Source organism: Fonsecaea erecta (assembly GCF_001651985.1).
Source record: "Fonsecaea erecta strain CBS 125763 chromosome Unknown Scaff9, whole genome shotgun sequence".
Classification (NCBI taxonomy): domain Eukaryota; kingdom Fungi; phylum Ascomycota; class Eurotiomycetes; order Chaetothyriales; family Herpotrichiellaceae; genus Fonsecaea; species Fonsecaea erecta.
Genome location: NW_017387252.1, coordinates 558,807 through 570,987, shown reverse-complemented (window position 1 = coordinate 570,987; position 12,181 = coordinate 558,807). Strand labels below are relative to the sequence as shown.

Below are 12,181 nucleotides of genomic sequence, written 5' to 3'. Positions count from 1 at the left end.
TGGCAAATGCCTAGGCATGACGGAGTTTGCTTGTGCCCTGTTTTTGAGGGAGAAGTTTAACTAAATCCAAAGGGGGTCGTCCAGAAACCCCCCGGAGCGCCCTTGTCCACTAACTCTTGCTGGTACCCCGCATCCCCGAACCCGACTGCCTGGCCAGTGACTTGATACGCCCAACTAAAGGGTGCGGTTCCGCGTAAGACGCTCGTGTTTGGCACAGTCGTTAGCAAAGCCTACTCTAGCATCGCAATTGATTTCCCTTCCCCATCCTCATTCCACCTCAACAACCCTCTTCAGTCGTTATGCGCCAGTCTTCCTAACCACAACCTGCCCATCCCTACCATGGCTACGCATACTCCCACGCTCAGTCAGGCAGTCAGGGCTGCAGCTCAGCCACCCGACACCCACGAAACTCCAGGCGTCTCGTCACGCCGCTTGAAGAAGCGGGAAATCGACCGACGATGCCAACGTCAAGCTCGCGAACGGACCAAATCCCGCATCGCCTACCTCGAGGGCCTCGTGGAAGAGTTCCGCCGCCAGGACTCCAGCGGTCAAGTGGCCACACTGTTGAAGCAATTGAAAGAGGTGGAGTCGGAGAGAGACCTCATGGCCAAAACCCTGAAGGACATCCAAAAGGCCATGCAGTCACACAAGCCACTCAAACCGATCGAGGAGGAGGAGGACGACAAGAGCTCCTTGCTCATGGCGAGGATGGCCTACGAAGGGGCCAGTGTCGAGCGGAGATCGAGTCAGACGCCTGTGCGAGACGACGCTGCTCTCGCCTTCCCGCCCGAACCTGCTGAAATGCCGTCAGGAAGCAGTCCGGCGAGGAATTTCGACCTCGCCACGTTCTCGCCGGCACCGAGCTTACCATTGCAGTCTCAAGATCTTCTCTTTGCACCGGAAGTGGTGCCCCTGCAGTCCGATGGGATCCACTCGCCCACCCAGGTCATGGTGCAGGCGAAAGGGGTGCAGGAGCCGAACCCGATGCCGAGCAACTGGAACGAGAACTGGGCTGTCCCGCGACGCTCCTGCTCTTGCAACAGCTGCCACGATCGTCGCCCCGGCCGTCGTTCCGTCTGGCGGGGAAACTACTGGCGCTACGCGAACGAAGTGCTAAGCGAACGCTTTGACTGGAACGAAGAAGTGGCCCCAGAATCCGATGAAATGTGTGACGACGTCCCAATCCGTGCCATGATCGAGGGATGGGATGCCGTGGCCAAGAGAGCTCCCTTGCACCCGTCGTGGAAAATCCTGCGCCGGATCGACGAGACCTTGTTCGCCATGTGTCCCAACACCGAGCGTCTCGCCATTCTGCGAGCCATGCACACGCTGTTACAATTCCACACGGCCTCGACCTTCGACCGCTATGCACGGCTCCCACCATGGTACATGCGCCGCCCGTCCCAGAAGATTGCTCATTCCTACGCCATCGACTATTTCGCGTGGCCCGGCGTGCGGGAACGTTTCATCTTCAACGAGCACGATTACTGCGGCAATGAATTTTGGCACTTGTTCTGCAAGTCCTTTCGCATCCTGTGGCCGTACGAGTTCCGAGACTGCTATACTCGAGAAATCGAGACCGGGCTGTACAAGTTCTCGCCCATGTTTGATCAGCGACTGAGGGACATCAAGGCTTGGACCATGGGCCCAGATATCTTCAACAGGTTTCCCGAGTTGTATAGCGACATGCCAACATTCAATCACATTCCCCAGTCTCCATGTTCGTCTGCAGGCAGCGTGATGGCTACACAAGGGCAGCCTCACACGCAGAAGACGAGGTTGCTTCCACCGACTGCGTCGCCAAAGACGGCCCAGTCCCAGACGGGCTACGTGATCGAGGAGGATGAGGACGAAGTCAAACCACCTCCGGCAGGCAGCCAATTCATCCCCGTCGAGAACCTGCATGCACACGTCGTCCAGACACCTCAGCAACATCCCCACCACGAACACCACCGGCAGCAGTCTTATCACCCAGGGTCAGCTTTGAATCCCCATGCGTACAACCCAGCAGACTTCAACACGGTGATGGCTCTCGATGCTTTTACATACGGTGCGATTAGTGAGGCGGACTTCGCGTCTGCATATCATTCTGACTCAATGGAAGGGTATCCGAATCTGATCTTTTGAGCGGGGCAGTGAATGCTTAGCATCGGTGTCAGGAACTGGCCGGAGTGAATAATATCGGTATATCGGCCACATGAGTGGCGCACATGGTGCCTGACAACTCAAAGAACGACCATCAAAGGCTGCGACCGAGAAGACCTGACCCGGACACCGATGTCGGGAGTTTCCACAAGTGGGTTCTGGTGAGCACCTGTATATTCGCTGTGAATAGGCATGATATAAAAAGCGATATGATTTTGGAATTGTCCATCAGACAACAGATGTGAAGCTCATCCATTCTCCATCCAGTCGCTCGCTGACGACCCAAAATGCGCGACACCGCTGGATAAACTTGTCGTTTTAGAAGAAGCCCGTCAAAACGTTCTCGCATGTCTCCCGGGTCGTTGGAACCTGGGTCTCAACCCGTGCATGTTGTTCATACCTCAGGGGAGCAAGGGCTCGCTTGAAGTGCGCCACGAGTCGACGGGATTGAACCAGGTCCAGAGGAGGACGTCTTCTTCTTTTTCAATCTTTTCAAGCTTCATGTCTCTCCAGCTTCCTTTGCTGATCATTGGTCAATTGCGCCACATTTTCTTCGGCGTCGAGTGGAGGCCTAATCCTCGAAGTGGAGGATGAGAGCCATCACTGGTGTCCGTCTCGCGCGTCCGGGGGCCGTCCATCGTCGGTTTCATCCGGTTCCCATTGTACATCGCCGTCACGGGCTCTCGTGTGCGACAACGTGTGCAGTAACAGCGCCAGGACGATCAACTCTCCAGCTTCGCCATCATCGTCGTCACCGCCTCTGCGCTCGCCACGCCATCTTCGACACGTCCTTTGGGGTTTACTTCGTCTGGCGTACCTCCCAGAAACCCTGGAAATCGCCGCGGCTTGGTCCGAAACATGTCAGAGGGCGTGACGATCGTGCCACTCGGCATCTGTTCGACCTGTGCTTCTGCCGTGCGGGAGTGGACCTTGAGCTCGGCGGACACTGAGGTCGATACGCCGGGTGGTGATGATTCTGACAAGCCATGGACGTGCCGTGAGGCGTGGGCCTTGGAGCCCTTCAGATCCTGGTCCCGCCTGGACGAACCCACAGGCAATTCTTGCACGAGATGGAGGCGGGGCATTCCTCTTTCTCTCTCTTCCTGTCTTCACTTAGTATGAATCGATGAGCATCGCGTGAGTGGGTGGCGTGTTTGGGGACAACGAAACGAAACATGATTCGGGCAGGAGGGAAAGGGAACAAAAGACCCGTTCTAAAGCGACCTGCAGATTGAGGGATGTACACTCCGTACACTCGGTCAGAGGAGGGTTGTGAAGCTAGTAACGGGCATTGGCCTCAAGGCCGGGGTCGAAATGGATACCGGCCGCCATAGACACCTTCTTGAGCTCGTTGGATGGAGAGGGAGAGGAGAGACATAGATATCTATATTGGCTGGGAGGAGGACGTGGACTGGCTGACCGACTTGGTGATTCACTGACGTGACCTATCACCACTAACCACAGCTGCTGCTCTTCGTCGTTGTTGTTGTTGTGGTACACTCAGTATGTATACGGACGGCATGTGGCATTCCTCTCTTCCAATCCTGCCACGAAATGTCATTTTCAGTATTGCGCGCATCATACCGCCTTGAGCAAAAAGGAGGGAGATATCATCGCTGGATCCATGGTGTGTCGTCCAGGAGAAGGGAGTGGGTATTATTTATATTATACAGTGTTAAATCAGATCGTGAAAAATATCCAGGCGAGACGCCAGGACGATGTGATGGAGCAGCTGATGGAGCTGAGGGAGAGTCGATGTGGATGAATATCTAAAGTAAAAGCTGGATGACTCGGGCATGTAGAGTCGATTAACCAATCAATCAATCAATCCATATCGATCGATTCGATATGACGAGCTCGTCAAGACATCCATCCATCCAATCCCGAGGCTTGTCTGATGGATGCAATTCATCAAACTGTCGGGACTATCGGGGCCTCGGGTATCACTTTTGTTCGCTGTTACTGCTTGGACATGTAATACTCTACTCCCATTGCCAGGTGGGAGACACATCGCTGCCATCTTCATGCCTCTTCTCTATCTTACAAGAACATCACCATCCAAGGTACGACCCACCTTCCTGAAAGCCTCCCTGATCCTCCGGGACATATAATCCCCTTCAGTATCCACAATCACCACAGCTCACGCAAATGCATCCTCCCGATCAGCCCAAATGTCTTCCAACTCATTGAAGCTACTGAAATGCACCGGCCGGTGCAGATCGTCGTAGAATCGTCGCGGCGTATCGATCTTGACGTACACGGGCCGCTTCTCAACCGTCGAGAACTGGGCCCCCATGAAACTGTAGTTCCACACGTCCGTCTCAGGTACCAGGAAATAGCCCCGGATCTTGTCAGACAGGAGTAGTTGGGTTTTGACGCCAAACGATGTCGAAAAGCCCGCCGGATTGTCGGACTGTGTGTCCTTGTTCGAGGCCCCCCAAGCGTATCCCTGTGGGGTCAGTGTCCACGAGCTGAGCGAGACCGAACCCGGTGTGAATGACACGGTCAAGGTGATGGTCTTTTTGTCCCAACTGGGATGTTGGGCCATCAGCCGTGAATGCATCGTCACATCTGCTGCGCTCATGTAGGGCGTCTCATTACCACTGACTGTATGAATGATTCCCAGTGGTTCCATTGTCTTGAGATACTCGTGTTGCGGAAGTTGGTGAGGTAATTGTACCTCTCGTGTGGACCCAACCTGCGGGACCATCACGATGGTGCGGATTTCCTTGACCTGATCATTGTCCGGCGGCGACGAGCCGTACAGATATCCGGCCACCTGCACCCGCAGGTCCGCGATGGCGATGAATTTTTTGAGTATGTTCTTCGGGAGCACATACGTGTACGAGTCGTCCACTTCGTGAATGTCATCGCTCGAGATGTAGATATTGTTGGCACGCGTCCTCAGGTTCGATGTCGCAATCGCCCGTGTCCGCCATTCGGTCTTGGAGGCGAAGGACTGTTGCTCGTATTGCGATGTCGTCGTCACAATGATCTCCTCGCCCCGAACATTTTGCGTCTTGGTGGTCACCGCAGTCAGTTGTTGCTGCTCTTGTTGCTGCTTCTCAATCTCGGCCGCTTGTTGGCGCTGCATCGACGGTGCCGATATTTCCATACCCAAAATGATGTCTCGCACTTCGCTGCTGGTGAGGGACTGGACGTTGACATTGTTCTTCTTGCCGTAATCGTTCAAGATAAGATCTCGCAGCTGAACTTCGACTTTGATCCAGTCTTCGTCCGAAAGAGTGGGCCAGATGTGATGTGCTTGAGTAATGACGGTCTTGTCAGGTCGGAGAAGTAGCTTCGTCTTGTCCGTGTTCACATGCAAAGCACGGAGAATGAGAATCAGTCTGGAAAACGCCGTGTACGACGATATCGACTTCAACCAGTCATCGTACAGGTTGAACAGAACCATCTGTGGCTCCTTGGCTTGCAGAATCATGTCGGCCAGTTTTTCCACCTTCATCGCAGCCTGGAACGGCAGCTGGAGCTCCGAAGCTCTAATCGAAACATTCGGGAAGTCCAACAGGTGTACTTCGAGGGGATCGAGGAGACCTTTCCGAGTAACAATCAGTTGCTTGGGCTGTTCTTCGACGGGCAGAGATCTGATCAATGCGGCCACTTCTTCGGCAGTCTTCCATTTAGCCAATTGTCCAAGACGCTTTTGACCAGCCCACACGCTGGTGTGGATGATTTTCAAGAACAACTGTCCAGTCTTCGGGTTGAACACGAAAACGGCACCGTTGATAGGCTTCGTCGTCAGATTACCCTCAAATGTCTTGTGGATAGTGACACGATAAACATTGGTGTCATCAATGAACAGTTGAGTCTGGTTGCTGAACAGCTCCGAATAGTTCTGAGAATTCAAGAACTCTTGAGTGCTTTCGGACGCGTATAGCTGCAGACCCTTCCTGATACGTTCGCGGAGCACGTACAGCGCCGGATTCGCTTTCATAATCTTGGCCATAGCCTGTTGGACCAACGCCTTCAGGCCAGGGAAGTATTGCCCATATGCAGAATAGAGATTGTACGCGAGGTCAATACCAACCATCAGACCAGTCGCCGAAGGGTAGATGCTCATGCTGTCAGTGGTGTAGTCGAGGTATTTGGCTCGGACGTAGCGTTCAATATCGTGAGAATCGTAATCACCGTATCGCAATTGGACGTCGACCCAAAATTTATTAGTTGTCGTGGCTTCGATTTGATCTTTCGTGTCGAAAAGAAGAGAAGGTCGAGTCACGTTCCACTTGTGACTCGCCAGGAGGAGAATATCAGCGCAAGAGCTGTTCATTTTGTACGATTTTCGAGGGTGGATCGTCTCTTTCTGCACCGTCTCGATGCCTAATTGCTCCAGTTCCTGATCGAAAACTTGACACAAGTCCATGACCACGGATTCGTGGATTTTCTGCCACAAGTGGGCTCGGAAGATTTGGCTAAGAATATCCGTTAGCAGGAGCTGGGTGGGGAAGGGGATAAGACTGACATCAAACTAATTTTCAAGGTAGGAATTTTGCCATGAAGGAAAATGCCGGTCAAATCGAGCTGCACCTGGAAACCAACGTAGACATTTGCTCTGTTTATCTTCGCAATAGTTAGCTTGTACTCGGGGTCATTGGAGCGAGGAAACTTACAGTGGGCGACCACCACAGGGTGAAGCGACGGTTGGGAATTTGATTCAAACCGGAACGTTGAGCGTTCGTGAGTTTCTTGAATTTCATCGACTCTTCAAAACCGCTGTTGTGAAGCACGAGGTAATCATGGCGAAGATAGAGTTGATCTTTGTCAACTCGGAAACCAGCCCATTTTGTGGATTCTGACTCGAGGAAAATGTCCTGAACGATAAAGCTGTGCGCTTCTGGGTCGACTGCCACAGTGTGCTTTGGCAGCGCAAACCCAGGTGATCGGAAAAGCCTATATTGAGCCCTCTGTGTAGGCTTCAGAGCCGCGAATTCTGCCGCTGTAAGCTCGACAGTTTCATAGCGTCGAGCGGTCTTGACGAAACTCCCAGGCCGATCAGTATCGGCGAGATCAGAGCTGGACTGGCGGAAGTCCTCAAAGTTTCTGGACCCGGTGTGTTGGCTCCCGCTGTTCTTCTCATGGTATAGGACTAAAATGTGGTTAGGCGTGACAACGAGATCCTCCACATCCGATCTGATCTTGATCCTATACAGACGGTCCGTTCCGTTGACAATGTTGAAAGCGCGGCGAGGACCACCATCAGGCCCCAGAAGGAGATCTCCTTCCACAACCTCTTCGACAGCGACCTGGGAGCCATCATAGCGCAGCAGCATAGTGCCATTGGCAAGACACGCTCTCTCCCAGAAGAGACCCTCCCAGGATGGGAAAGCTGTTGCCTTGAACAAGGTGTGTTCCAAAATTGTCTCGACACCACCCAGGGCTTGGATGACGTCGGTTCGATAGGCGTTCAGGTTCCAGAGCTTCCCATCGTGCCTCTGACTCGTCCACCAGAAAGGATTGCTCTTCATCAGTTGATATTGCTTGAATTCGGTACGGGTTCTGAAGCCTTTGTCGAAGCTCAGAGTGCTCCGGTCCTTCTGGAAGAGAGTATTGATCCGCGGGAGACCTCTGTCCCAGCTGTCCTCCAGATCTTCGAGAGTAAGTCTTCGATTCTGCTGATTGGCTTCCATCCGCTTCTGGGAATACTCTGTCCAGACTCGTTGGGAGTCGATGAATTCGGCCTCCCAAGGGATAATGTATCGGAAGATATTGGGAATCAAGGTTTCTTCGTCGTGAGACATACCAGCTCGATAATGAGTAACACCAGTATCGGTTTGCTTGGACCATCGCTTGTCACTGGTGGGGATCAAGATATGAGATCCTGAGATCATGCCGAGACCACCCAGCTCCTTCGGCGTATAGAAAACAGCCGGGGGAAAGCGAGAAGGCATCTTAGAGTTCAAGCCAATCTTCACGCGGGTTTGAATTTTGGTCTCGCACTTGACAATGGTGTCCAGCAAGTTGACAGTGGACACGGCGGCCTCTCGGTAGTAGGTAAACAGAGCAATCAACGTTGTGTTCCACTTGTTTGCGATCTTGGTAAATGTTGTGGAGCCGGAGGACATCAAGATCTGCCTTATGCGGTTATTGAATTTCTGGATATCTTCTTCAGTGACCTGCAAGAATGCGTAGGCGGTCCTCTCTTTAGTTTCATTGTTGGCTAGAGCCCAAACGCTGTCTTTGATGGGGAATTCGTCATTCTGGTTCCGGATCTTGGGCAAGATCCTGACTTCGAAGCCGCACATTGAGAATAAAAGGTTGGGATTGTCCCGGGAATAGACACTCGCGAATGTGTCATCCCACTCGATTGTGGTGATTGAACGAGGTAATCTGTTCTTCAAATCCCAGAATACGGCCCGGCCAAGGTTGACGTCGTGCCTCATTAACCTCATTCGGGAATCCCTAGGCCAGCATTTCTTGTTCCGATACCCAATCACGTTCTCAAAGTTTGGATCTGGCTGTTCGGTCAAGAAGCGCTGGATCAAGTCCTTCGACTCTTCTGCGGTGAATCTGAAGAAGACCCAAATCTTGTCAATATATCGTGTGTACAGCCTGATAGGATGTCGAGTCTCCGTTTCTCTGTCTCGGAATTGCAAGAAGTCGTTCGGACTCTGAGGCGGTCCGGCGAGCTCACTCGCTCGTTGAAGGCCAAGGAGAAGCAGGTCGATGACCAGCCCGTAATATTGGAAAACGAAGCCTGAGAACTGAAGACCCCTGATCATGCCGTAGCTGTTCGTATGATTCATATCTTTGTAATTCAGCTGGACATTGTTCTTGGAAGTGATATAGTCAGCCAAGTTGTGATCCATGATCAATCGAAGCAGCCGGTTGAGCAAAGTCAGATCAATCTTCTCGTACACTTTGGAAAGCTGCGTTTCGATCATGACGTTACATTCTCCATCAGCAGTTTCCCAAACATTTGTCAGATTGTTGATACCCTGAGCCCACTTGTAAACCAAAAGCGGAGGCACCTCTGAATCTGAAGGCTTGACCCACGATGGGAAGAGATGGCGGGTGTCAGCCTGATACCAGAGATATTGGTCAAGGTATGCATCTGTGATCTTCTCGATTGGCTCAACATCGTATACGGGGTTGATCGAGCTGTAATTGTCGTTCATGTCGATGCCGACTTCTTTGAACGCCCGTTGAGTCAACAAGAAACGCTTGATTCTAGCGAGGGTAGTCCCTGGCGAATCGTAAGCCTGTTCGATCAAGGCAAGTTCTTCTCTCTGACTCTGATTCAACCTGCCCTTTACAGAGTATGCCTCCCTCAGTCTTTCCAGGGCCAGGATGAGAATCTTCGTGTCATGCTTATAAGACACACTGGGGAAGGGAATAGGTGAGAACTTCCGCGACTCAAGCCAGTGGACGGTGGTTGTGTAGATGGCAACAGCTTCCTCCGAGGAAACATATGGACCGTCTTTCATGTAATTATGCTGTCTTTCTTGTTCAGCTTTCAACCACAATCGCGTCAATCGACCTAGATTCTTCTTAGCCACTGTCTTGTCGACGGTTGCGCCTCTCCTGATGCGCTCTCGGTTATAATGAGCCACAGAGATCCACCAGTCAGCCTTGCTTTTGACATATCGCAAGATGATGTTTTCGATTGGTGCTGGTAGGCCCGGGACTTTCCAAGGGATATTGCTCTTCCAGCATCGCCACGCTTCGGAGAGATGCTGAAGTACGGTATTGACTTTGTTCTGCCTGATACCTTCAGGCATCATATCCATCAAGTCTGCCATGACCGATGCTCGAAGTTCAAGGTCGAAATGAGACTCAACACGTTGCTTTGTGACCGTCTTTGCCACGCCCTTGCTGTGACGGCCTTCAAATTGTCTGGATAACAAATTCCCAAGCCATCTCTCAAGAAGAGGGATAATGCCGCGCATGAAGAAGAGCCACACTCTCCAGGCCGGCGCCCAGAAGCCGCAACCCGGCCCTTTTCCGACTGGTCCAGAGTTGAAGCGATAATAAATCAAGTGCTTCAGGTCTTTGCACGATCTGATCTGATGCATGAGCTTGTATTTGTACCGGTACATGCCCGTCAACTGTCCGACGTGGTTGAAAGCGTAGAGGATGCCATCAGCCAGTTGGAATGCATCGATGTTGCCAAGTCTGTATTGGACTTGAGCATCGACAATGAGCTTGGTGAGTCTCAGGATCTCACGCATCAAGTGGAATGCATTGCCGAATCTCGACTTCTTGCGTTCTTTCGTCGTCAACGTCTTGACAGGTTTAAGATTGAAGTTGTAATCCAAATGTAGATACGTCAAGTTCTTGCGATGGATAAGGAGGTTTAGCATATTGAATCCTTGTCGGCAAACCTGCAAACCCGCCTCTACCCAGTCAATGGTCGTTTGCTGGAAGAACTTGGTGGATTTCAGCGTCTTGAGAAGATCTTGTTTATTTTGTGCCTTGGGCTTCTTCCGATGCAGTTCATTTAGAACATAGGTCTTCAATAGTTTCTGGTAAGAAACTCGGACTTTGACTGGCTGGCCGGGCGGGCAGTGCTCCAGATACCACTGCTTGACCAGAGGGACATCCTGGGCACGAACCATTCTTCCGGATCTCCGGTCAAATGGGAAAGGCGCCCACCATAAAGCGATGGCAGAAGCTGTCTCGCTGGTGTACAGTTCCTCGTCCGCGAGGAATGGCTCAACATTGCCTGGAAGCTCGAATTCGTCGTCCTCACTATTGCCTTCACCGAAGATTTCGTCCTCATGGCTGATAGTGATATTCTTTGGCGCCACCGACCTCGAAGAGATGGGGTTGATGACGGGATCAAAATAAAACGCTGGCAAGTTGGGATCCTCTGATCTCACATAAACAACTTGTGGGTGGGAATACCACGAAAGTTTGACACTCCGTGGCAGCGAGTTGTACAAATATGGGAATGCAACTCTGTACTCGGTCCGGATCGGGGCGCGGAAGATGATTCGATCGATTGCGTTGAACTCGCCGAAATCCTCGTCATTGGGGTCAATATCCTTGTACAGAGGCTCAAATCTCGGTCCGCCGGGAATGGCAACGTTTAGAGCCTTCGCGGTGAAGAAGCTTTCACGATCGAACATGTGGAAATAATTCTTGTCCACCACGTCGCTCAGCAGCTGGTGAGAAAGTCGGTACAGGGTAGCCATTTGCGGCAGCGTCAAGTTCCACGTTTTGTAACTTGGACCGTTAACGTGCGGCGTGTCCAGAAGGGGCCGATGTTCGTAGAACCATTCGTACACAGGGCCATCCTCGTTCTCATCTAGTTCCATCTGAATAGGTTCCAGCGGCTCCACGTCTTCAATATTCTCCGACCAAGACAGCGGCGGTTCTTCGTCGTCGAAAGGAGGGAAGCGCATCCGCTTGAAATGACGTCTGTCGCTCTTTTCTCGTCTCATCGAAACCCACATGGTTGCCCATTGCGCGTGAAAGACCGGCTCGATGACCCGCGGGATCTCGTTTACGAGTGTCAGGCACCCGTTGACATGGTACAACACTTTGACTTCCCTTGCACTCTCCCAGGGCATAGGCATGTTTTCCAGCAGCTTGAACACTGCGTGCGGCATGTACTTTAACGCGCCTAGATAACTTCTTTTGTCGCTGCTGAACTTCTTTTGGCTGACGTCCCCAATGTCCTTGACAATCTTCCTCAGATGCTCCGGCGGCATGTCGGCCTTTTGCGTTTCCACGAAACCACCCTTCCTCTTTTCGCCATAGCGATTGCGCTGCGTCCGGAGCCACTCTTTCTTTTTCTGTGCAAACTTTGCGACTCGAGGGTCGACCGGGGGACGATAACCTGGAGGTGGGGGAGCCATGCCAGGCGGAGGAGGAGGCGGCGCTCCAGCACCCCATCCCGGGGGAGGAGGTGGTGGTATTGAGGCCATTTTCACGCTAGGTGGCCGACGGTGACTGTTTTGCTAGAGATGAACTCGTCGTTCGGTCTTGGAGATGTCTTTGAAAGTCGCTTACCATTGACGACCCGTAGTCTACCCTCTGCTTCGGCCTCGGGTGCAGTATTATTCAGCCGCAC

At 52.3% G+C, this 12,181-nt stretch overlaps 3 protein-coding genes across 3 annotated transcripts; 1 reads left to right on the top strand and 2 right to left on the bottom strand.

The window, feature by feature from the left end:
• Positions 1-339: 339 nt before the first annotated feature.
• AYL99_09433 (hypothetical protein) lies at positions 340-2,127 on the top strand (the record flags this gene model as incomplete). The annotated part of the gene is made up of 1 exon (XM_018840940.1): positions 340-2,127. The coding sequence occupies one exon, from the start codon at positions 340-342 to the stop codon at positions 2,125-2,127; it is 1,788 nt and encodes a 595-aa protein (XP_018689621.1).
• Positions 2,128-2,867: 740 nt separating this feature from the next.
• AYL99_09432 (hypothetical protein) lies at positions 2,868-3,230 on the bottom strand (the record flags this gene model as incomplete). The annotated part of the gene is made up of 1 exon (XM_018840939.1): positions 2,868-3,230. One exon carries the CDS (start codon positions 3,228-3,230, stop codon positions 2,868-2,870), a length of 363 nt encoding a protein of 120 aa, XP_018689620.1.
• A 1,055-nt stretch (positions 3,231-4,285) lies between these two features.
• AYL99_09431 (pre-mRNA-processing-splicing factor 8) lies at positions 4,286-12,035 on the bottom strand (the record flags this gene model as incomplete). Its single annotated transcript, XM_018840938.1, has 3 exons — positions 4,286-6,578; positions 6,629-6,726; positions 6,777-12,035. 3 exons carry the CDS (start codon positions 12,033-12,035, stop codon positions 4,286-4,288), a joined length of 7,650 nt encoding a protein of 2,549 aa, XP_018689619.1.
• Positions 12,036-12,181: the final 146 nt, after the last annotated feature.